The 27,091-nt window shown below is 31.7% G+C and overlaps 2 protein-coding genes and 1 pseudogene across 2 annotated transcripts; 2 read left to right on the plus strand and 1 right to left on the minus strand.

The window, feature by feature from the left end:
- Nucleotides 1-1,944: 1,944 nt before the first annotated feature.
- Nucleotides 1,945-5,635, minus strand: LOC145621599 (cysteine proteinase mucunain-like). Its single transcript, XM_081676328.1, has 5 exons — nt 5,096-5,635; nt 3,231-3,466; nt 2,982-3,122; nt 2,414-2,875; nt 1,945-2,304 (listed from the first exon to the last, which is right to left on the minus strand). The coding sequence occupies exons 1-5, from the start codon at nt 5,589-5,591 to the stop codon at nt 2,227-2,229; spliced, it is 1,413 nt and encodes a 470-aa protein (XP_081532454.1). The 5' UTR covers nt 5,592-5,635; the 3' UTR covers nt 1,945-2,226.
- Nucleotides 5,636-17,490: 11,855 nt separating this feature from the next.
- On the plus strand, nt 17,491-19,126 carry LOC145620424 (uncharacterized protein At4g06744-like). The gene has a single exon (XM_081675100.1). The coding sequence runs from the start codon at nt 17,550-17,552 to the stop codon at nt 18,984-18,986; it is 1,437 nt and encodes a 478-aa protein (XP_081531226.1). The 5' UTR covers nt 17,491-17,549; the 3' UTR covers nt 18,987-19,126.
- A 4,171-nt stretch (nt 19,127-23,297) lies between these two features.
- On the plus strand, nt 23,298-25,015 carry LOC145620462 (uncharacterized protein At4g06744 pseudogene; annotated as a pseudogene).
- Nucleotides 25,016-27,091: the final 2,076 nt, after the last annotated feature.

The following is a 27,091-nucleotide window of genomic DNA, read 5'->3' on the forward strand; positions in this document are numbered from 1 at the left end:
CCAATCATATTCATTGTAATTTGGCACAAGCATTATGAGTGAGATTAGGTAAGGAAGAGTGAGAAAACATTAAATATAAAACAGAAAAAGGGAGTTGATTAATAAAAAAAGACTTACCAAAAATAGAAAGAAGGAATGTAATTTTGGAATACCAAAAATAGATTGGAGGAATGTAATTTAGGGACGGAGGGAGTAGTTGGTACCACTAATCCACTATAAATCATTGGATAGCATACTCTAACTACTCCATATAAAATAATTCATTTAAATAATTTCTACTCAATTCATCCATTCAATCATACTCCTTTATTTGTGTGTAAAAAAAAACAAAAATTTTTGTATACATCCGGTGTACACTAATATTAGACTATTAGTGTACATCGAGCAGTATAAGGGTAACTTTTAGCTAATTTTAGGGTAACTTTTTGCCTTTTTTTTGGGTAACTTTAAACATAATACAATTTTTATATAAATAGACAACAAGAAAAGTTTTATAAAAGTAATTAATTACATTCAATCACTAATAATTGATTTTTAGTCATTTAAAATGTGATTCTTTACTAATAAAGCGTAGAATATTTTTATTTGAATTGGTTAGTTTTACGCATATTGGGGTAACTTTTATTCATTTTAAGGGTAACTTTTAATCACTTTAGACAATCTTTATAATGGATGTACAATAATTATTGTACACCCGATTTTCTTAAAAGTTTGTGAAAACAAAATCATACTCCTTCATTTTAGAGTCAGATTTCCTAATTAATTTTATATATTATTTTAGAGTTAGATGTGTTTGTTGTATTTTCACTTATTTCAGGTCCTAAAAAAAAAGTTATGATAAGGGTTGTCAAGTACAAATTACAACTAAAAAAGTGTAAAGTATAATAAGTTCTTATTAGATTAATTAAAAAAAATGAAAATCAATTGAATAAAACACATCTTATGTTTCCAAAAAAAAAAAAAAAAAAAATAAACCATACAACTAGTTTTATCATATGAAGGTCTTATAGTTCAGTTCAGCTCCTAATTTTCTTCTCTCATAAAATATTTATTTCAGCTCTGTTCGATTCAGTTCAATTTAACCCAGTTCAGTTCAATTCAATAAATGTGAACAGGCTCTAAATGCCTAATAAGGATTGATGTTGTTGTGTCACAACTCACAAGAAGTATAGAGCTTTAAAATACTTCCCCTCTTGTCTTATGAAGAAATTTGTATCATCATGATAGGAATTGACCAAAAAAAAAAAAAACAATCAACTAAGACCCTGTTCTATTCACCTTACAAAAAAATTTCAGTTCAGTAAAAATAATTTCAGTTTAGTAAAAATCAGTAATTTCAAAGAAGAAATATAACATGAAATCAGTAAAATAATTTTAGTTCAGCAAAAATAATTTCAGTTCAGTAAAAGTAATTTCAATTCAATAAAAATAATTTAATTTCAGCAAAAATAATTTCAGTTTAGTAAAAATAATTTCAGTGCAGCAAAAATAAGGTGAAGAGAAAGGGGCCCAACACATTTAAATAGAAAATAGAAACTCGGAATGTTATTAGTTTCAAAATCAATGGTAGTGGGCAATTGCCTCCCCTCTAACGTCTAGTTGGGTTTATCTCAAAGTGGATCATGAGAATTTCAAATTAGTGGTCAATTCAAGAATCACATATTGGTTTCTAATCAATAAAACCAGTACATGAATCAACAATTCTAACCTACTACTCCCTCAAGAGTCATGAACTCATGATCACAATAAATCATTTATTGGTAACCAAATGTAACATGTATACGGCACAACTACTCCCAAATCACAATCATACTATGGTCAACCACTTGCATCGTCATGCATAAGATACATCAGTATTATTTCAGCGGTTCTAATCCCATACCACAATTTATGAATTTAATTTGTCAGACATGCATATGAGAATGCAGAGATTAAATAAGCAAATGAAGTAAAGGTAGCATAAACTATTTACATAACCAATGATTCCTTAAAGCCAATGTGCATTGTGTCATGTCTTGACATAGTAGTAACTTCGTTGCCATTAAAGAGCATTAGTACAATTTTTTAAATAATACTTCGTATTTACAAAACCACCATGCTGAAAGAAACAATGCATGGTGAACAATGGAATTCCTGAATGCAACCTAAGCAACCCTAATTCTTCCGTATTCCACAGTTGCCAGGTTCAGAAATCCTTTGAAGTTGCAAGCTTGCAATGTCAAGTGCTTAAAAAATGCCGAACTTTGCGTGGAGCTTTGCAGGAGTACGCTTCATTGCTTTAACGCTCAATGGGCTGTTCTTGCTCTGTTAAGCAAAAGAAAAAGATATCAGCTCTAGAGCTTTAACAAGACATAAGGGGTAATGCTTACTAAACAATACAAGTATGACAGTAGTTGTAAAATAGCGTGCTTACCACATTGCAAGTACCCTGCCTAGCGTTGCAGACGGGATAGTCATGAGGGCAGCAGCTAGAGTGGTCAGCACAGCAGACAGCAGCCTCCAATGGGCAGCAACCCCAAGCGAAGCAGTAAGGGCCATACTCGTAGACACAGCAGCAGGTGGTTGCAGAAGGGCATGAGTAGTAAGTGTCACAAGTTACATCCTCTGAAGGAGGAGAAGGGGGAGATGGAGGAGTGGGACCTGGGTTAGGGGGGTTCTCGCTGGTCTTGATTGGGTATGATGGCTCTACGGCAATACCACATTTACCAGTTTTCAAGTTCTTCACATTCCTCTCCATCCTAATGTAGCCACTCTCTCCCCAGTCAGCACCCCATGAATTCCTCACGATCCAGTAGTCCTTCCCGTTTTCAGAGCCATAACCAACCGCGACAACACCATGATCCAGATCTGCTCCACATCTTCCGGTAAAAACACCCTGCATTTGATTTTAAAATTGGTCATTCACATTTCTGCAGGAGCAGAACAATCAAGAAACAGTTCACTTCCAAGGAAAAAAAGGGATAACAAGGGGAAATGCATACCGATTGATAGAATTGGAAGGCACTGCCACCAGCTTCAATGGCAACACTAACGGGTTGGTGAGCTACTGCCTTCTGCAATGCCTTTTCATCATTTTCAGGGACATCTTCATACCCATCAATTGTAACAACCTTGGCATTCTTCTGCAAGAAGAGAAGAAAAAAGAGAGAGGGTCAATATGTGAGTCAATCTTGTAGGGATAGTCTTCATCAGTATTCCTGGTTCAATGCAAAGTATAAGACAGTACATACCCTGTACTGATCACATTTGCCGTCTGTTCCTTTGTAGGGATAGTCTTCATCAGTATCAATGCCACCATTGTTAATGATAAATTCAAATGCGTAGTCCATGAGTCCACCATCACATCCAGAATTGTAAGTTGTATCACAATCTACAAGTTCTTGCTCAGATAATGACAACAGATCCCCAGTAACAATCTGGTTAATTCCTTCCACAGCAGCAATTGTGGAGAATGCCCAACAACTCCCTTCATTTCAATAGCAAGTAAAAAGGTTCAATACATAATACTTTTACTTGATCAATCAAAAGATTCAAAACCCAAATTTATCTTCCATAAATCAATAATGATAAATAAATACAGCAGTATATAATAGCTAGCCTAGCTCGAACACATTGAGGGTAACTAGTTAATTAAGATTGTATTAAACACCAAGTACTATATAATAATCAAATTCTTCAATCTTTCAACATCAATCATTCATTCACATCAATCATTCACATCAAATACACTCATGGAGCATAACTTTTACACAATTACAATTATTCACATCAATTAACTCTCATGGACCATACCTTTTACACAATTAGGAAATTTTTACACCTTATTTAACCACCAAATTAAATATCACTTTATACAAAATCATCCACCTGCTATCAACAACTCAATCATGCTCATCTTAACAACTATTCTAACATTTGCCTAATATAAAATAATTTTTTTCCAGAAAAATCATATTCAAGCCACATAAGAAGCATAGACAAAATAGACAAGTATAGATACTTTAGACCACACTAAGGAAATTAGTGGGGCATCGAATTATATTTATATGGCCCATCTAAACACCTAAAAAGGAAAAAGATAAAGTTTTTAATATGAAAATTGTATTAAGGCACTTTTAGTGGGGCCAGTCTACAACCACAATTCAATTTTCACACCAGATAATTGTTAGTCCATAAGATATAAATAGCCCAATTTTATTTCTTGATCTATAATGATTAGAGAGGAAAAGGACAAGTTAGATAAACAAAACAAATATCAACAACCTTAATACTGTATTAGTATAAGATATTTTATATTAATGAAAAATATCACTCAAAATATATTAAGATGATATTATAAAGCATGAACAGAACCACTATCCTGATTTCTAGCAAAAAAATAATACTGTACAATAAAATTCAATTTCTTTTATTAAAATTAAATTCCAAAATAATTTCCAATTGTTGACTTCTTCTATCTACTCTCACCATTTCACGGATTGTTTCACCTTTTTCCTAATTTACAGGCTACATACACTGAACCCTTTACACTATGATAATCTACATGATCAACACAAATCTCATCAATTTCAGCCGGAAAGTTATATACAACGAGCCAATATTTAAGTAGTTCGGGGAAATCGGACTTTTCTTAACTTATACGAGTATATAAAACGATTCGTTGTATACAAGAACTACTAATGATTAAAAAAAAAAGTTCTATCGTTAAATCTATGTTTAACTTTAATAATTGAAAATAGTGGTAGATATCTGCACGATAAAAGCATCTTATTTAGTTGAAACAACAGAAAATTCCACCCAATTATACGCAACCACTTGCTCATATACAAACAAATAACAGTCCAATCCAGTTCTTCTGCAAAAAATTCATCCAATCACCATAAATTCATAACTTTTTCACTAACCCTACCCAAATTAATCATTATTTAAATCTAATCTAACATATAAATATAAAAATTGAAAAAATAACCATAAAAAGTTAAAATATGAAACAATTAAACATTAACTAAACACTGTAATTCATCTAATAAAGTAAGATAAGCATAATCAACAATCAAAGAACAAAAAGATTCGAAAATAGAAGGAGAATAATTACCGCATTGCCCTTGGTCTTTGACCTTAGCAACGGCGCCTTTCGCTCTCCAGTCAACGGACTCCGGCAACTGATCACCTTCCTTAAACAAATACCGATCACTCTTAACCTTCGATTTCAACATCGAAGAACTCTCACTCTTCTTCTTCCCCAAAAACCTAGATCGAAACTCCTCATTCGTCAAATCAGCGAACTTATTAAGCCCTAATTTGTACGAATTCGAATCATCGGAATTATGTTGATCGATGAACTTCAAATTATCCTTGAAGATCTCGAATCTCTTCTCCTTTTCACCCAAGGCGTTGTAATTCTTGTGGTGTTGAACAAGCCATGATTCGTAGATGTTCATGAGTTCATCGTCGGAGCGTTGGGAGGAAGAAGGGAGGAGGTTGTGGGATTGGTCGTAGGAGATGATGGACATGTCGACGGCGGAGGAGACGGCGAGGAGAGAGAAAAGAAGGAGGAGAGAGAAGGAAGCCATTGAAGAAGAAGACGCCATTTTTGAGGAGGAGAGAGAAAGTGGAAGGATGAATTTGTGAGAGAAAAAGGGGAAGAGGGGATGGGGTTATATAGAAAGGAGGTCGGGTTGGTTGAGTATGGGATGACAACTACTAATCAATTGTAGACAATTGTGAGAGGTGACAAAAGGATAAAATTGGTAAACTATGAGGTTGATTAATTATACTCCGTATTAAATAATAATTAAAAATAATAGTAATTGAATTATTTTATTATAAAAAAATAAATAAATATAGTACGGATTTTTAATATTTGGTTTTTGATGACAAGGTAGTGTGTCATTGAAAAACTTTGATAATTGTGTTCAAAGAATAATTAATTAGGGGTTGATTTTTTAAAAATTGGATAGAATTGAATCAATGATGAATAATAGCTATTGGGAGGGGATTTGGGGGAGATTCTTTTTTCTATTTTTGACTTTTTGTGGAGAGTTGATTATTGTAAAAACTAAACTTTAAGAGAAAAATAAGATACTCCGTATGTATTTCTTTTCAAAAAATAAAAAATGAAAATATATTTTGTGGGGAGTTTTTACAAGTTAAATAGATTATAAACATTAAAGTTACTACATAGTTACTCCCTCCGTCCCTAAATGATAGTCCCTTATGGTTTATTTTTAATCCCAAATTGATAGTCCCATTTGTTTTTTTCAAGTACCATTAATATCAATTTTTTTTATCAAAATTCCCTCCAATTGCAACAATATTTGTGTAAATTTAACTTTCCCATGTAAATTGTGTTTTTCAATGTACTTTTTTTATTTTCTCTCTCTACTATTTTACATACCCAATATAAATTTATCTTTTCAATGTAATTTTACTACTTTGATTTAAGTTTCTTAATTCCCGTGATTTTTGCCCATAAGGGACTATCATTTGGGGACGGAGGGAGTAATTTCTTTATTAAAAAAAAAAAAAAAGAAAAAAAAGAAAAAAGAAAAGAAAAGAAAAGAAAAGGATACTACAAAATTAGGTTTATCGTAACTTTTGGTCTTTGGAATAAAGTGGAGTGTGTAAATTATTTGCACCATGTACAAAACCCCAAGATGAGGAAAAGTTGAGATTGATTCCTTTTTCCTAGTTAGCGTCACCAACTAGGAGTATATCAACAAAACTTCTAATCATCAATGTTACTCGTATTATTTTACTTGTATTGTGCAATTGGCTCACTTATACACAATAATCTAGTTAAATAGTGATATGTTTTCTTACGTTGAAATTCAGTTTAGTTCAGTTCAGCTGAGTTTAGTTCAGTTCAGTTCAGTTCAATTCAATTCAGTTCAGTTCAGCTCCTAATTTCCTTCTCTTATAAAATATTCATTTCAGTTTAGTTTGTTCAGTTCAGCTGAGTTCGGTTCAGTTCAGCTGAGTTCGGTTCAGTTCAGTTCAGTTCAGCTCAGTTCAGCTCAGTTCAACTGAGTTCAGTCAATGAGAATAGGCCCTTATCGTTGTTGGGTTGGGTATTTCAATGATAATTGGGTCAAAATTAGTGAAATAGTCCTTAATAGACATGTATTCTTAGTTTGTTGATCTGCTCATCATCGACTTACAACTCACATTTGCCTGACCTGTTTTTGACTAAATAGAATGTGACCCTCTTTGACCTGACCTACTATCGACCTGTATTTACCTTAACCTGACCCATCTAATAACTACTCGTAAAGAGTAAGTACATACACAATCTGCAAATAATTGTGTGGTATTTTTAATAAGAGAGTTCTTTCAAAATAATAATCTAATCTAATATATATAAATAAAGTAGGCATTTTTGGAGAGCATTCGGCGCGCCACATAAGAAAAGGTATTATTTTGACCAATGAAAAATTAGATTAATAATTTATTTTAGAATTAAAAAATTCACTCGCCACCTAAGAAGAACTGACGAATGAGATTTAAGAATTTTACCACCTAGGTAACAATAACGAATAGTGAACAATTAAAATTTAAATTATTTAAAAAACTAATAATTATCTTTTTTTACATATATGAATGTAAATCTTTGATCGTAAATATCTTTAATCTCTCCCTAGCAAATATTACAAAAATTAGATATTATTAATGTACTCATCGAAACGAATAAAACTAAATCTCATTTCACTATGTTTTTCCTTATATATGGAGAGAAATTTAGAAGATTCTCCCTAATTTTTTTAATATTTAAAATATTCTAGATGAGATTAACATTTTGAAACTGAACAAGTATATAAAAAAACGCATTTGCAAAGAACTTATTTTAACCAATAAATAAAATGATTTATCATTTATTTTTTATTAAAAAATTAAATTGTCACCTACGCAAAATTAAAGAATAAGGTTTGGGATTTTAAATTCAAGCACCACGTAAAATAAATAAACCTACGAAAGATAAAGTGTTAAAATTAAAAACAAAAATCATCTTATGATGTTAGGAATTTTATCCAAATATTTAATGAATGATCTTCATATAAAAAAAAAAAAAAAAAAACTTAAATTAATAAAAAAAAGATTTACTAGAACCGTGCATCGCACGGGCTTATATCTAGTATATATAAATAAAGTAGGCATTTTTGGAGAGCATTCGGCGCGCCACATAAGAAAAGGTATTATTTTGACCAATGAAAAATTAGATTAATAATTTATTTTAGAATTAAAAAATTCACTCGCCACCTAAGAAAAACTGACGAATAAGATTTAAGAATTTTGCCACCTAGGTAACAATAACGAATAGTGAACAATTAAAATTTAAATTATTTAAAAAACTAATAATTATCTTTTTTTACATATATGAATGTAAATCTTTGATCGTAAATATCTTTAATCTTTCCCTAGCAAATATTACAAAAATTAGATATTATTAATGTACTCATCGAAACGAATAAAACTAAATCTCATATCACTATGTTTTTCCTTATATACGGAGAGAAATTTAGAAGATTCTCCCTAATTTTTTTAATAGTTAAAAGATTCTAGATGAGATTAACATTTTGAAACTGAACAAGTATATAATATTGTGATTGATAGAGAATAAATTAAAAATATTCTTTACATAGGATTTTGGATATTATTTTTGTATTGTAAACACATCTTTTTGTATATTGTAAGTTTGTAACCCTTACATAAATATAATCAATGGATACACTCCAATCGTAAGGAGTTTTACACAATCTCACATGGTATCAAAGCTTAGGTTTTTTTTTTTTTTCTGTACTACATTGATCATTTTCCGAATTCCAACCCAAAACATCCTTATAGCCAGTACGTGAATGCATCAAAGCGTGTAGGTGCAAGGGTGGTATATCGACAGTGTCGACACCTCATACCATACAATGACATGGTAACACCAAAATCTTTGATTTGCAAGTGTTTGTGAGGTAATCTTAGAGCAACTCAATTTCTCTCAAAGATAATCTTAACTTAGCAAAAGTTACAGAAACACAAAGAGAGCTAATTCCAAATATCCAATAAATCATGGCCATGTGAAGAATCCCAAAATTCCTTAGCATTATTATGGGATATTGGAGAAACAGAACCATGTTATACCATCCAAAACACCTCATTTACTCCCAACTTGACGTTGCCCTATTGGATTTATCGCATATTTTCCAAATTTGCAACATACATGCATTGTTCACAAAATTCTCCAACTATTTACATTATAAAAACGTTTTAGAGCAATTAGAGGAACCCATAACGATTTACTCATGAAACATGTGGTACCAAAGGTAAAAATTCGATACAACAATATTAATATCGGTACTTAAAAATCTTATTCGTACGATTTAATACAATAAGACTATACTTCGTATTACATTACTGTTATACAGTAGAAGATAATAAAACCTTCATAAAGACCGAAAAACTTTTGCTTGAATATACTTATATCACGTTCCCTAATTAAATTAGTCCGCTTCATTTACATCCATATAAGTATAATACTTCGTGTATTTTTGTCATCCTTAAAATAAATCATACGTATGTTAATAATTTGCCGTAAGAAGGGATCTTTATAAATTAATGGGCAAAACATAGAAATAAAAATTCTCACCAAACAAGTGACCAAGTAGATGTACGTAATGCATAATTTGCATTGAATACTCAAAGAAAAGTGTATGTATACTATATACGCCAAAATATCGTGATCCAAACAGCTGACTTGTGGAGATGTAGTGTATGTGTTCTTAAACAGACCTCAGATTCACTTCCAACCCTCATGGGCCTCATGGCACATACCTACAAATTAAATAAAATCTACCTTATCTTAATAATTCTTCGGTTATTAAAATTTTTATCCACATCTCTACCCATGTCCTTTTATCTTTCAATCCTTTTTTTTTTTTTTTTTTTTTGACAAGTCTTTCAATCCTAAAAATCCCAGCTATTCGCTTATTTTGTTCGTGTATGTTTGTCAACGTATAATTTAAACACAATATATTATGTGTCAATGTTATACCAATTGGTTGTTGGTGTAATGGTGATTGAGACTGCACTTGGTAGCTAGGGAGTAGTACGTGTTCGATTCCTCGCAACAAAAATTAGGAAAGGATTAAACTTAACCACCCAGAATTCGAATTAGTCTAAAAGGTGAATTAGCTATAAAATACCAATAAAAAAAATACTACGGAGTATGTGTCAATTTTATGTTTTATACACGTATATTGAATGTAATGTACCGTAGGGATTCCCTTACGGGCCTTACCCTTTCCTATACTAGCGAATACTTAGCTCGCTAATATTGGATGGTCGAGATCCTCCAATTTTCTTTTTAAAAAACAAGTTATGTCAAATTTGCAAGTATGTACAGTTGTACTGATTTTATTATCTGGAAGATAGTAGTATAGTAAGGTTTCCCAAGTAATAAGGAATCTCTTTCAATCAAGGTCATGGTGGATATTTAGGTGGGGCGTCAGGCGTGAATATCTAATGTAACACTCGCCGACTTTACTAAAGATTTTTTAGTCGCATAATATTGATAGCTAAACATAACCTTATCACTTATCAAGACCAACCCTTTAAGGCAATTATCATACACCATGACACTTGACACCAATCACAAGCTCACAACTTATTGTGGGGTGCAATTTATCACGTGTGTTTAAAGATTTTCGTTGTTAATTGACTAAATAACTTGTGTTTATACAAATGAAATTATTTATATTTGAATTTTTAAACTGTAAGGTCATTTTTATTTAATACGGAGTACCGAAGTATGTACTCGTATCATTTAATTTGAACAAATTAATATGATTGATTAAATACTCTACTCCCTCCGTCCCAAAAATAACGACCCATTTGGGTTAATTATGCGGGTATTAAGGAAGTTAAATAAAAAGAAGTAAAAGTATATTGGAAAGATAAATTTACATGGGGTTTGTAAAAAATAAAGAGAGAAAGTAATAAAATAACATGGAAAATCAAATTTTTATATGGGGAAGCTAATTTTGCACAAATATTGTAACAAATTGGTGGGTGTTTTAATGCAAATGAGTCATTCTTTTTGGGACAAAGTTTTGGCTAAATGGGTGGTTTTTTTTGGGACGGAGGGAGTATAATTTAATTAGAAATCAATACGTAATCAATTTGATTACTTTTATTTAGGTGCAAAAATAGGAGCTTGTCAACCAAATTAAGCTAAACTAAAATTAATGTGTGATAGAGTGATAATAGCTACCTCGACTATATTTTGCTTAAAGAGCTATTTTATGTGACTATTAATTTAAAATTAAAAAACGTATACAAAATTTCTTAGCATGTAATGTAATAGCAAACTTTTCAAAATCTATCAAGATTCAAGAGGATTAGAGAATTATCTAGTATGGCTTTTGAGCTGTGATTTTTAAATTTTAATGCTAAAAAAAGAATCCGTATATCGTATATGAGGAGAGGGAAAAAAAAGTCAGAAACTTAGAGTAAATGATAAGTATTCTAAGAGGAAGACGCAACTCTAAATTGACAATTTCATCTAAAAATTATTAGAAAGAATCTCTTAATTTTCAACTTAAAAAAAAAAAAAATAAAATGGTAGTTGTCATAAAAAATCTGCAATCCTCAAAATAAAGTAATTCTAATTCTGGACTGCACAATATTTATTTCTTTGAAAGGTATTGAGCCGGTCAGTTTTCATCCATTCAAGAACCGTTCATAAGTAACGACCAATTAGAGTGATATTCCAATTATTTTTCTTAATACAACAAATGAGATCTAACCACACATATATAACTTAACTTTGTATTGTAATTTAAATTATGATGATAAACAAGCACCCCATTCTAGTAAAACTCTTATAACGTCTTTTCATTTATACATGAGAAAAAACACAATTATCGTGTGAGATTTTAACAATGATTTTAAGGCGCGAATTCTTTATGATTAAGGTATATTAATACTCCATAATTAAGCATTTTAATAATTTTGAACAAATTATGACAAAGTGTTACAATATGGTCGAATCACTTATTTTTGAATCCCTGTTTAAAATTCTTATACATAATTCTTTGGACAACAGTTGAAAATTGAATTAATTTTTCCTAAAACAAATAGAATTAATAATGATACTCGTATGAGAAAACCCCTTATTTCATTTGATTTGATCACCACTCATTGAGCTAACGTAGATGACATTTGAATCACTAATTTCAATTAACAAGTGCTTAAAAAGATGACTTTAAAGTCATAATTAAATACTGTCACATGATGAAAGATTAATCATTTAGCTATCCCCAACTATGTTGGACTTTTTTTATTAATAATTTTGTCATTAAAAGATTGCGTTAAATTACATTATCTCCCTAGTAAGTTGCTAGGAAAAACAAGAAGAGATCAAAGCATATGATATTAGAGACATCCATGTGCATGCTGGTTGCAAGTAGCAATCAAAGGTAGCTTAACATAGATGATCCAACCAATAATAATTATGCAATAATTGAGAACATTTCTCAACTTGACTAACACAATAAATTAGAGATGGAGTAGATAGTATATTCTGTAGATTTTAGATACTAGAATCTTTTTTTTTTTTTTTTTTTTTTTTTTTGGGATTTTTTGTTTAGTCTTGATTCAATGTATATAGGTAACATAATTCATATTTACCAAATCATTCTTGATTGTAAATTTGTTTCTTCTTGATATGAACAAGTAAATCATATAGTAGTATATAATTTGTAATGCGGATGTGTCATGAGAAAATAAGGAAATTGGCTATGGAAGATCTAAGTATTACCCGTTAAATCGCTAATTAAGAAAACAAAATTAAAGTTGTCATAATTTTTAATAATTGGCATGAATTTTAATATCCCCAAAGATAATGGGGCAAATAAATATATTTGAGGTAATAACACGTAGACTAGCCTTCACTTTAAAGATCTTGTGGGTGTTCTAGGGTGAAAATATGACTATAACTAAGAGTCTGTTCACATTTACTGAACTGAAATGAACTGAACTGATTGGAGCTAATCTGTACTGAACTGAACTGAATTGATTGGAACTTAAATGAACTGAAATTAAGCTGAAGTTAACAGGCCCTAAGTCCACTACTCCACTTTAACCTATATATGAGAAAAATTATGCTATGTAAATAACATCTAATTTAAATAAAGTAGTAAAATTTAACAAATGCATAAATAAAATAGCAAAATTAACTAACTAGATTATCTAAATTTCAATTTGATAGTTAATATTTATCTGATAAATATAGGGCCTAAAAGAAGTACCGATAAAAGAAGAAGTGAATGAAGATGGCTAAAAGTTTATAAAAAATTAGCTGAAGACAAAGATCTCTTCTTACAATAACTCAATAAGGCCTTGATTTTGTGGGCAGAGAAATGTGATAACGCCCATTATGAGCAGGCTGAAAATTTTGAGAATGGGCCTAAATTCTGTAATGGGCTGACCAATATAATGTGTGTTTTTCTGACCCACATCAATAATTGAAAATGCATTGCCATTTTTTCTCACCTTTGAAGGTTTTGCTTATGATGCATAAATGACTCAAATGCATATGACTATATGAGTTATGGCTTATGCTACGTTGTAGTATTATAAGTGGAAATTCATATATTTCGGGGAGGGATGTGATACATGTGCACATTGCACCTATATAAAGGGCGGAGGTGAGAATTGATCATATGATATCTTGAAACCGGAAGAAAAGCTCTAACCATTTAAGCTATCCCTCACTCTCCACATTGCACCTACTTGTATAACGGATTGTTAAAAACTTATTAAAACTCATACAAGAGCACAATGATCATTCAATATTTCCCACTTCCCAGATTAAAAGACATGTATGTGGTTGTGTGTGGATTATCACTTCAAATAATGGGATTGTTTTATACGTCCTACACTCCTACAACAAAGTTGGTGACCTATCTGCAACTGTGATTAGTTAAATAATAGTTTAAAGAGTCATTCTTCTTTTATATAGAGAGGCGTGATGGACCGCTACCCGGTATGGTCCATACCAAGAGGCAAAAACAGTATAAAAATCAATAATAACATAATAAAATTAATAATAATAGTATAATTCAAAAATATGCTTTTTTCTTTTTCCCTCTTTCTTAATTGAAAATCTCGCTGGAATAATAACACTATAGAATAAAAAATAACAGTACAAAATCAACAATAACAGTATATTTATCAATAATAACAGTATAAATAAAAACAACAAAAGTACTTGGTATGGACTATACCTGGTAGTGGACTACACTTATTCTTTATATAGATCAATTTAGCTTTTTTTTTTTCTAAGTATATTTTTAATGCAAGGTATGGAGTACCAAACTACAAATGCAAATATCTTGCAAAAGATGATTAAAATTTACTGTCCACTAAACACGCAAGTGTGCTATCTACAAGATTACCATAGTCATTTTGCCTAGACAAAACTCTCCTAAATAATTATTGTTATTGTATGTAGATGATGTAAATTTTCTTGTTTGTATAAGGCACATCAAGGTGGGGAAAAGGAAAAATTCAACTTGGGTTTTTTTTTTTTTTTTTTTTTTTTTTTTTTTTGCTTCAACAAATGTTTGTTGTCTTTTGGAAGATTGATGTTGATGTACCCTTTTCTTGTCACATACTAGTCTGAAATTAATTCCAAAAGCTGTTTAAAAACAGTGTTAGGACCAATCAATGGATAGTTAATAGGTTAATGCTTATGTTATAACTATAATAATCGTGAAACTAACAGAACTGTTTTACATATACATGAGTGTTGGAGCTCCCTTAGAGATTCGGTTCATTATGCATAATACTTCGAATATGGTTATCAGTCCATTGTCATAACAAAAAATTTAACACAATAATTCTAAACCCATGCACGCAATTTGTCTAAGCAAATTCCATTTTTAATAAACTGCAATCAACTTCCATTCTTTCCTTTTCTTACCCTCATTCTTAAGCAAATTCATAATATCAATATACCTATACTAAAAGCGAAATCAGAAATGACACTTGTCATAACCTGGTTAAAAATTTTCCTTCCAAAAGTTCTTTTTTTTTTTCAAAGCTTCTTAGAGAAGTATTTAATGTAATATTTACTTTACAATAATAATTCTCTTCTATATATATATTTGGCAAGTATATTCATTTTTACACATTTAACAAAGATTTATATATTTATTTATTTTATGACGGGAACAAAGTCATATAATACAATAATGTAATATTATCTATAACTTTGTAATGTAATCCATGGTTGTTGTTTTTATTAGTCGTGCATGCATTTCTTCCTCTGTTTTCTTTAAAGATTCAAAAAAATTGTAATTATAGATCTTTCATCCTATTTTGCAGTTTGATATTATTTTTTATAGTAAAATAATTGTATTAAATTAATGATAAATATTGAAACTATCGTGCATGGCACGGGATATATACACTATACAATTATATACTCCGTAGTCCGTAGTAATGATACTGGTTCTAATATTTTTCTTGTTCGTACATGATGTTACCATACATGGAGTATAATATATGATGGATAAATAGAATCACAACGACACATTATTAAGGAGGAACTTATTAGACTACGTACAACCGAAAGGCAGTAAGGCACAAAGACTTTAAAAAGTATGGTCAGCTTACAAAACAAACTCACCAAAGTAATATGAACCATATGCTATTGATAATAAAAATGCATGAAAACAAAACACATGAAACTTAATGTTGCCCTACTCTTAAAAAATATCCAAGCCTACTTGCCGTGACTCTTGACTTTTCAAACTAGAACAAAAAAGGTTGACAACTTGATGTCTTGTTCAGCTCTAAAAATCGATGGTTCAAAAACTCTTGGAATTTTACATCGATCTTCATGAGAGTACTCTTTTTTTATGATAGAAATTAAAATTAATGCATTAGTTACATATCATAGTCATAAAATTATCTTTATTAGAGTATTCACTTAAATTCATTTTTGCCTGCTCTTTTATTTTTCAAATTACATGTATAGTTTCATATTTACTTATACTCACTTTTACATCTTCTATCTTTAATAATTACATGATAAATTCGAACAGAGAATAAATTGACAATAACAGTCAAATACCATACATACCCTACTTTTCATTTTTTCAAGCTGAGAAAGAGCAAATATGAATTGTAATTTAAGACAATTGGAAATTTATTTATTTATTTATCAACATATATATAATATATTAATGACGAATGTTTGAATTTTATAATAATATGTCCTCGACTCAAATTAAAACTAGTACTTCTATATTCAATTCAATTCATCACTTTCACATAATGATTATTAACAGATTTTTTTTATTTATTAATTAGATCTAATTATACGGAGTAATATTTTTCTTAACATGATTTTTGTAAGGTGAGCTAATTAAATTATAGCATGCAAACTATAATAAATTGTAATTTCATGAATTTAGTAGCATGCATGCTGTTAACAGTACCACCTCTATAACGCAAGTATGCAATTGGTTTTGCTCTCATTATTTATTCTATTTTCCTGAAATGAGAAACACTGTAGTCGTAGTCTAGTAGATAGTACTCAACTACCCATAGCTAGCTAGTAGGAGTGGCTTCCCATCAAAAAGCATTGTATGATTAAACATACCACATGTGAATGATTAATGTCTGCATCAGGAAAACTAGTTACAAAGACAAACTTAAAATGTCATTTTAATATACAATTGACGGCAATGATAAATACGTATAAATGCCTTCTAAAATTGATTACAAATTATATATTATGTCAAAAAACTACTATCATTATAGATTAAAAGTGATACTTTTATAAGATTGACTTACAAATAAGATTTCGTCCAAGACCAAAACATTTCATTCTTCTCCGATTGCTTTTTTCATTCCTTTTTTCTTTTTCTATGCATCATTCGGCAAGAAAAACTCCCTTACAACCGTTGTAACTTGTAAAGCCAAGTGGTACAACAGAAGGGGTACGGTTTTAACTGATTATACGAAGCATTAAATTAAAACAAATTACACCTTTTATAAATTTCTATAATACACTGTATTGCCTAGTGGTACAACCATTGTATGAGAAAATATTATTACCCATTATTGCTCATTAAACAATGAAGCATTCTTTGTCTCATTTAACCTAAATAATTACAATATGGTATACAATATGTACTTTGTATGTCTTCAGATCATAAGATAACTCGACACAATAGATTAAATGTTCGTTGCAATATAATCATCAAATTTGTTATGATGGATTTAATGTATGTGCATAACCTTAAATTTGCTAGCTATTTTAAGAAAAAAAAATATTAATCAACCCACCAATCCAATCATGAGTACAAACGTACTAATGCTTCTACCTAATTAAGAAGACTTAGTCAACTTTTGTCTATACTATTGTGGCAGCTGTATTGATGTGCTCTCCAATTATTATTCATCTTTATAAGGGGATAAGGAACACTAAACGAGGTACACTCAAAATCACCACTAAACTAAGAAAAAGTGAAATCCTTAGTTGCAAAATAATGAGCACCAAATCTTCTATTCTTGCCACTCCTACTACCCATTTCATACACATTATCTTAATATTTGTGTCACTACTATGTTCTACGTACCATGTTGTAATTGTAGTAGCCACCCATGACATTCAAGCCACTCCTAGACCAAATAGAGAAGCCTTAGGCATTGTCATAGGCGGCGAGCCAATTTCCATTGGTGGCTCGCCCGCCCCTGAAATGTCTCAGAATTGTCCTCCACCACCACCACCACCATGCCCCCCTCCTCCGTCGCTACCACCATCATTGCCGCCATCAGTGACACCACCAACACCCCTCGGAGAATACCGTGTCCAAATAGCCACACGTGTCATAGAACAATTCATTAAAGGGATTGATACTGACAATTGTGGCTTATCCACAAAGGTTAAACATATGAAGAATCCTAACTTATGTGACAACCCCAAGTTTAGGTGTGCACCTCTTCCCAACAAAAAGGAAAATGGCCTCTACTCAATTCAATTTAACGGGTGTAATATCATGGGGAAAAACATTACCCTAGATAACTTTATCAACAAAATTCCCGACGTGTCAATTTTCCATGCTAATTCCAATAAATTTGGAGGAAAAATCCCGGTGTTAAGCGGTCTTCCTTACCTATATGAGTTAGATCTTAGTAACAACAATTACAAAGGGAAGTTCCCTATGAATGTGCTTAGTGCTACTAAGTTAACCTTCTTGGACCTTAGATTTAACCAATTTGTGGGCCCGGTTCCACCCGAACTATTTAATTTACAAACGTTGGCCCTTTTTATTAACAATAATTTGTTTGAGCAGGACCTTCCACGTAATTTGGGCTCAACCACGGCCGCTTTCCTAACCGTAGCCAACAACAGATTCACAGGCCCAATACCAAGGTCCATTGGGCAGGCCTCGAACACCCTCCTTGAGGTCCTCTTCTTAGGTAACAGGCTCTCGGGCTGCCTTCCTTATGAGATTGGGCTTCTAAAAAAGGCCCGTGTTTTCGATGTCTCGAAAAACGTCCTAACCGGCCCGATACCGCGATCGTTCGCTTGTTTAGGTAAAATGGAGTACCTAGTCTTGGAGAAGAATGAGTTCTATGGTCCTGTGCCTGAGGAAGTGTGTATGTTACCTTACTTGAAGAAATTGAGCTTGTGTGATAATTATTTCACCCAAGTTGGGCCGGAATGTATGAAGCTGATCCAAAAAGGGGTGTTGGATGTAAGACACAATTGTATATTGGGCCTTCCCGATCAAAGAAGCCCAGATAATTGTGCATTCTTTTTTAAAAGGCCCAAAACTTGTGGTGACTTTGAAGATAAAATGCACAAATATATGCCTTGCAAGAAAACTGCACCATATTTGAATGCTGAGATGTTAATAGAGGGAGTACCACAACCTCAGCCATCAGTAACTTATGGAGCTCTTAGTCCTGATTTTGATTAATTTAAAGAGATCGCTAATGTAGTAGAGTTTGAAATCGATGTATTAGATGTAATAGTTTTCTTGTAAGTTGTAACTACGACGACATTGTTGTTTCTATCTATTGAACAAATAATACTGCAATAGTAGTCTTAATTGTTGTATGATTCTAGACTAATTTTTCTGAATTCTATCCAAACATATCCAACATAATAATAATAAAATTAATTATCGATTATTTTGTTTTTTTTGGAAGGGTTGTTCTTAATTGTTGTAAAGGGTGGGGGCAGTAATACAATGTACTCTGTAATAATTTGCATTTATATTACAAGTACAAGGTTCTGTTCCAGTGTTGGGCTGATGGGCTAGATGTAGATGGACTGAGAAGTAATTGGGCTTGACTTGAAATTAATCGAATTGGGCCGCAATTGCAATTGGCCATCACACTATTTAGTATTTACAGATTTACTACTCGTACTGTAATACGTTAACAAAAACATGGTATGGGTATGGGTACGACGACCAACCGAAGTACGTATTAAGTTTCTTAAAAGCTACCCTAAATATAGATTAGTCCGAATGAAATTTCTCGATCATCAAAAGAATCTTAATTCAGCTTTTTTTTTTTTTTTTTTTTTGGTTATTAATTATGTTCGTTTAAGCTAGTATTGAAAGAAATTAATGAAGATTATGTTTTACTTCTTATAATTTCAAATGTTTCAAATAATTTTAAAAAATGGAGGAAATAATTGATAATCAAAGGATCACTTATCATAGATGGAGTAGATAGTTTGCATCAAAAAAAAAAAAAAAAAAATAAATAAATAAATAAAAAATAAAAAAAAAAAAAGAAGAAGAAGAAGAAGAAGAAGAAGAAGAAGATGGAGTAGATAGTATATTTTGTAGATTTAAGATGCTAGAAATTTTTTTTCCTTTTTTGGATTTATTTTAGTCTTGATTCAATGTATATAGGTAACATAATTCAGACATGCTTGATTGTAATTTTGTTTCTTCTGTTTTTTTTTTTTTTTTTTTTTTTTTTTTTTTGAGAAAGAATTTTGTTTCTTCTTGACATGAACAAGTAGATCATATATAGAATTTGTAATTTTGTGTAAAAAATTAGCTTAAAACAAAGATCTCTTCTTACAATAAGGCCTTGATTTTGTGGAGATGGAATAGCCCAAAAAAGAGAAATCTATACTAATATATTAAAAGGCGTTCCTAAAAACGTCTACGTGTCACGTAAACCCTCCTCACTACGCCACGTCACCTACTCAACCATTCATTACGCCACGTGGCTCCCCTTCCATTTGTTTTTTATTCCATGTCATGCACTCATCAAAATAAAAAAATGGTTCTCCACAAGAATTGAACCCACAACCTCCAATTTTAGAACTCGAAATCTTACCACCAAGCTAAGTATTTTTTATGTAATGTATTGAATACTAAATATTAATATGTAACAAATGACAATATAAACAACAAATTTGGTTACAAGAAAACTAATCATACATTACAATGTATATTAATGTTCAATCCCATGTAATAATCCGGAGCATCGCCCGGGCACACAAACTAGTGTGATATTTAAAAAAAAAACCCATTATGAGCGGGTTGAAAATTTTGAGGATGGGCCTAAATTCTATAATGGGCTTACTATTATAATTTGAGTGTGAGTGTTTCTGACCCACAATAATTAAATATATGCACTTCCATTTTTTTCTCAATTTTGAAGTCTTTGCTTAAACTAGGTCCAATTCTAAGCTACTTGGTACTTAATAGTGTCCCTATGAATCTCTGATACATCAATGACTCAAATGCATGAGTTATGGCTTATGCTACATTGTAGATTTGCATCTACTTGTATAACGGATTGTTAAAACTCATTAAATTTGTCCATAATACTCAAGTGCACATTGCACATTTACACCTACTTGTATAATGGATGGTTAAAAACTTGTTAAATCTCATACATACAAGAGCACAATGTTCATTCGATATTTCCTAGATTAAAAGACATGTATGTGGTTGTGTGTGGATTCTCATCACTTCAAATAATGGGATTATCCTACATACAAAGTTGATGATGACCTATCTACAATTGTGACAAGAGCGAACTAAACGAAGAACGAAAGCCTTAAACAACTGTGATTATTAGTAAAATTATCTTTTTTTCTTTTGTTTTTTTTTTTTGTTTTTTTTTTGTTTTTTTGTTTTTTTGTTTTTGTTTTTTTTTTTTTTTTTTTGGCTAGTATATCTTTAATGTAAGGTATGGAGTAGCAAAATGCAAATATCTTACAAAAGATGATTAAACAAATGAGGAATTAAAATAAATTGATGTACGAATGTACAATACCCACTATATACGGAGTACAATGAATAATTATTGTTATTGTATGTAGATGATCTAAATTTTCTTGTTTGTTTAAAGGCACATCAAGGTGGGGAAAAGGAAAAATTCAACTTGGAGGCTTTTTTCCTTTACTTTAATAAAACTTATAAAATGTTTGTTGTCTTTTAAAAAATTGATGTTGATGTACCCTTTTCTTGTCACATACTAGTATGAAATTTGATTCCAAAAGATGTTTAAAAATAGTGTTAGGAAATATCAAGGAATAGTTAATAGCGTAATCCTTAAAATTATAATTGAAGTAATTGTGAAACTAATTTAATGAAACTGTTTTACATATATATTAATATATTAGTAAATCTTTTGTTCGTACATTATGTTACAATAAAATATGATGGAGAAATAGAATCTCAATGGCATATTATTAAGGAGGAACTTATTAGACTGCACCAAATACTTTAAAAAGTATGGTCAACTTAAAATAAAAAATAAAGAAAAAAAAAAAAAAACACTCTAATATGAACCATATATATATATATGTTATAGATAACAAAATACATGAAAATAAACAAAACACATTAACTTAATGTTGCCCTATTCTCAAAAAATATTCAAGCCTGTTTGCTTTTCTAGCTAGAACAAAAAAAAAAAAAAAGAAGAAGAAGAATAACTCTATATGTCGCCTCTTCAATCTTTCACATTATATGTACAGTTTCAAATTCACTTATACACTCATTGCTTCTTCTATCTTTAAATGTAACATATATGATAGATTCGGTTGGAGCATGAATTGACAATAACAATCATATATTTACCGGCCACCTTTTCAAGCTGAGTAAGATTGAGCAAATATAATTTTGAGTTTGAGACAATTGGGGGGACAATGTCATTTTGATCAATAGTTATTGATTAATGACTATTGATTAATGACTTATGTTTGGATTAGACTTTACCATACGTCCCAACTCATTTAAATTACTTCTATTTGTAAACAAGTCTTAGTACTTCTAAAATGTTTGGATTTTATAATTTCTATTTTTTTTTTTAGATTAATTTAATCTAATTGTCAAAAAAAAAAAAAAAAAAAAAAAAGAAAAGGAAAAAGTATTGGTCTTCAATAGAGTCTTGCTTGTAAGTCTATCTTTTAAAAGCATCAGCTTTTTTTTTTTAAAGCATCACTTTTAATCTATAACTAAGTAATTCCCCGTCAAAAAAAAAAAAAAAAAAAAAACTAAGTAATTCACATGTGGTATGTTCAATTTTAACCATTATAATGCTTTTTGATGGGAAGCCACTCCTACTGTGAGAAGTTGAGTACACTGTCTCTCATTTCAGGAAAATACGTAGTAGAATAAATAATGAGAGCAAAACCTATTGCATACTTGCGTAATATGGGTGGTAATATTAAGGTATTAACAGCATGCATGCTACTGAATTCATGAAATTAATTTATTATAGTTTGCATGCTATTATGTATGAGAAAATATTGTTTCTTATACGGCTATACCCATTATTGCTCGTTAAATAATGTAGCATTTTTTTCTCTCATTTAACCTGTATAATTACAGAGTTTACATTATTTACTCCAAAAGCTTAAACTGAAATATGTTTTATACTCTATCACTTTCCCTCACATAAGAGCCCTTTGAACTTGAAATATGGATGTAGAATAGGCCCTCCGCATATCTTGGGCGAAATATTCCACTTAAAAGTTGGGGTGGATGAGCTTTGAACCTGTGATCTTTGTGTCACGCTGGATATGATACCATGTTAAAGGACCAACTTAACTAAGAATACGTTTTGTACTCTATCATTAAGAACAAAAATTCACTAAACTCCCACCCATACATGAGTACAATTGTACAAACGTACTCTTGCGGCCTCTACATGAGAAGACTTAGCAGCTGTATGTACGGATATCCTCTCCATCAATTATTTTTCCTCTTTATAAGGAGATGAGGAATGCTAAACGAGGTACACCTCATTTTCATCACCACTAAACTAAAAAAGAGTGAAAACCTTTGTTGCAAAATTATGAGCACCAAATCCTCTATTCTTGCCACTCCTACTACCCATTTCATACACTTAATCTTAATATTTGTGTCACTATATTCTACGTACCATGTTGCAATTGTAGTAGCCACCCATGACATCCAAGCCACTCCTAGACCAAATAGAGAAGCCTTGGGCATTGTCATAGGCGGCGAGCCTAATTCCATTGGTGGCTCGCCTGCCCTTGAAATGTCTAAGAAGCATCCTCCACTACCACCATCCATCCCTCTTATGTCGTCACCATCACCACCATCATTGCAACCATCCAAACCCCCTCCATCGTCACCAACACCATCCAACGGACTATCTCGTGTCCAAATAGCCACAAATGTCATAAAACAATTCATTAAAGGGATTGATACCGACAATTGTAGCTTATCCACTAAGGTTAAATATATGAAGCATCCAAACTTATGTGCAAACCCCAAGTTTGGGTGTGCACCTCTTCCCCCCAAAAACGAAAAAGGCCTCTACGCGATTCAATTTAACGGGTGTTACATCAAGGGGAAAAATATTACCCTAGATAACTTCATCAACAAAATTCCCGACGTGTCAGTTTTCCATGCTAATTCCAATAATTTCGGAGGAAAAATCCCGGTGTTAAGCCATCTTCCTTACCTATATGAGTTAGATCTTAGTAACAACAAGTACAAAGGAAAGTTTCCTATTAATGTGCTTAATGCTACTAAGTTACTCTTCTTGGACCTTAGGTTTAACCAATTTGTGGGCCCGGTTCCACCCGAACTATTTAATTTACAAACGTTGGCCCTTTTTATTAACAATAATTTTTTTGGGCAGGCCCTTCCTCATAATTTGGGCTCAACCACGGCCGCTTTCCTAACCGTAGCCAACAACAGATTCAGAGGCCCAATACCAAGGTCCATTGGGCAGGCCTCAAATACCCTCCTTGAGGTCCTCTTCTTAGGTAACAGGCTCTCGGGCTGCCTTCCTTATGAGATTGGGCTTCTCAAGAAGGCCCGTGTTTTCGACGTCTCGAAAAACGTACTAACTGGCCCGATACCGCGATCGTTCGCTTGTTTAGGTAAAATGGAGTACCTAGTCTTGGAGAAGAATGAGTTTTATGGTCCTGTGCCTGAGGAAGTGTGTATGTTACCTTACTTGAGGAAACTGAGCTTGTGTGATAATTATTTCACCCAAGTTGGGCCGGAATGTATGAAGTTGATCCGAAAAGGGGTGTTGGATGTGAGGCACAACTGTATATTGGGCCTTCCGGATCAAAAAAGCCCAAATAAGTGTGCATTATTTTTTAAAAGGCCCAAAACTTGTAGTGATCATGACAATAAAATGCACAACTATATGCCTTGCAAGAAAACTGCACCATATTTGAATGCTGAAATGTTAATAGAGGGAGTACCACAACCTCAGCCATCACTAACTTATGGAGCTCTTAGTCCCTGATTATGGTTAATTAGTTGTTTAATTCAAAGAGCTCGATCGGTGTTGTAGTAGAGTTTGAGTTTGAGTTTGATGTGTTAGTTGTAATTGTTTGCTTGTAAGTTGTAGCATGGACAACTATTTGATTGTTGTTTCTATCTATTCAGCTAATAATATCTGTCTGTTGTATGATTCTGGTCTAATTTTTTCGAGTTCTATTGAAACGCATTCAAGGTACTAATGATTTTTGGTTGTTTTTTAAAAGGCCTGTTCTTAATTGCTGTAAGGAGTGAGGAAAATAATATAGATCACAATGTACTTTGTAATACTATTCCAAAAAAATAATAAAAAAAATAAAGACAAAAAACTTTGTAATAATGTGCATTCATATTACAAGTACAAGGCTCTGTTCCAGTTTGGATGAAGTAGGTGGACTGGACTTAAAATTAATGGAATTGGGCCTTCATTGCAATTGGCCATCACTACTATGATACTTCTTCCTCTTTTAAATACTTCACTTTCTATTTTCAGTAGAGGTGGCCGCGATTAGGTTTTGTTTCCTAAAATTTCGAGCATTGCGATTAAATTAAAAAGTAATTGATAATCAGAATTACTTATTGTCATTTATTTTTTTGGAAGAAGAAAGATTATTGCTTCAAGCATCATTTATTTTTTTGGAAGAAGAAAGATTAGTGCTTCATTAATCAAAGTTCACTTATTATCACTTAGGGCTTGTTCACACGTACTTAATTTCAGTTCAGTTCAGCTCTAATCAGTTCAGTTTAGTTTAGCTCCAATCTATTCAGTTCAGCTCCTAATTTCCTTTTGTCATAAAATATTCATTTTAGCTGAGTTCAGTTCAGTTCAGTTCAGCTCCAATCAGTTTATTTCAGCTCAATTTAGTAAATGTGAATAGGCCCTTAAATCTTTGTACAATGTAAGTTTCGTTTGTAACAATCACATTTTATTACACTCGGAAAACTAATTCAATTCAACCATAATGTCTAGAAGACAACGACAACAACTCTACAAGGTCTAAAACTACGCATGTTTTAGGAAATGGACCCATAAATGGTCATGGTCTCATGGACTATGGTCCAGTAGAGCAGTACACTACGCAACAGTAATTAAGAGCAACTTCACATTTAGGTGAGTTCAAATAAAACCATTTTCTTCACCGACACTCTACTTTAAGTTCTTTAGGCCTCCATTTGTGACGAGTGGTCATCACTTGAGCAACATGTACGGCATTTGGTCACGTGGGACACGTGATACTATAATTGTATTTAAATTAAAATTACATCATCGTCACTATGTAAGTGAGTTTGTGATAAATGGCGAGAATTCGAAGATCACATGATATTCGTCTGACCTTAACCCCACCATTGCTTCCCAAGAACCTTCATTTTTCCACTTTTCTTTAGACCATTGCATTCACCACCACTTATTATGCGCGGCCTTTTTTCCCATCGTGTATTACATGTATGCGCTTTGCGCATTAATAATTACTATCGTAGAGTTGGCAAAAGTTAGTTCGATATGAGAATTTTTTTCCCTAAATACACGAGTTTGAGTTAAGAATATTTAATCTACTTGATTAACTTATTTGAATATCTAATTAGATAGTTTATCATAAGTAATATGCAATTTGCTTGATTAAGTGAGTTATAAAGCTACATAATTGTTCATATTTACTGAAATGAGCTGAGCTGAGCTGAGCTGAGCTGAACTGAACTAAAATAAACTGATTGGAGCTGAACTGAATTGAAATTAAGCTGAAGTGAACAGTCACTTATTATTATTATTATTTTTTGAGGAAAGTCAGGGGAATTTTATTCGTTCATTTGAGGACAAGTTCTCCATGAGTACATAGAGAGCTATATCATTAGGACAACAATTCGACCATAGTTGCTCTACACCATACGCCCATACGGGATGACATGAGCTAAAAGGTGAGCAACAAAATTCCCTTCCCACTTTACATGAGACCAAAAGATAAAATCAAATAAAGAGCAAGCATCTAAAACATCGTCAAGCAAGGAGTCTAAATCTAATGATATTCATTTCAACATATTTCTATTAATCCGTGTATATGTATGTGAGTAGGTTTGGCATTTTTGTAGAAAAAAAAAAAAAAAAAAAAAAAAAAAAAAACTTGTTATAAATAAAAAAAAAAAAAATTGCATAATTTAGTTGGAAAAAGAATTAAAGATAGGATAGGTAATATATACCGTATGTTATTACTTATATTTTTCTAAAAAAAAAAGGTTTAAATTTAATAGTAGAACTTCTTCAAACTTTGTAGTAGGGATGGCAATCCAGTCCGAATCCG

Source organism: Chenopodium album, chromosome 27 (genome assembly GCF_948465745.1).
Source record: "Chenopodium album chromosome 27, dcCheAlbu1.1, whole genome shotgun sequence".
NCBI classification, from domain to species: Eukaryota; Viridiplantae; Streptophyta; class Magnoliopsida; order Caryophyllales; family Amaranthaceae; genus Chenopodium; species Chenopodium album.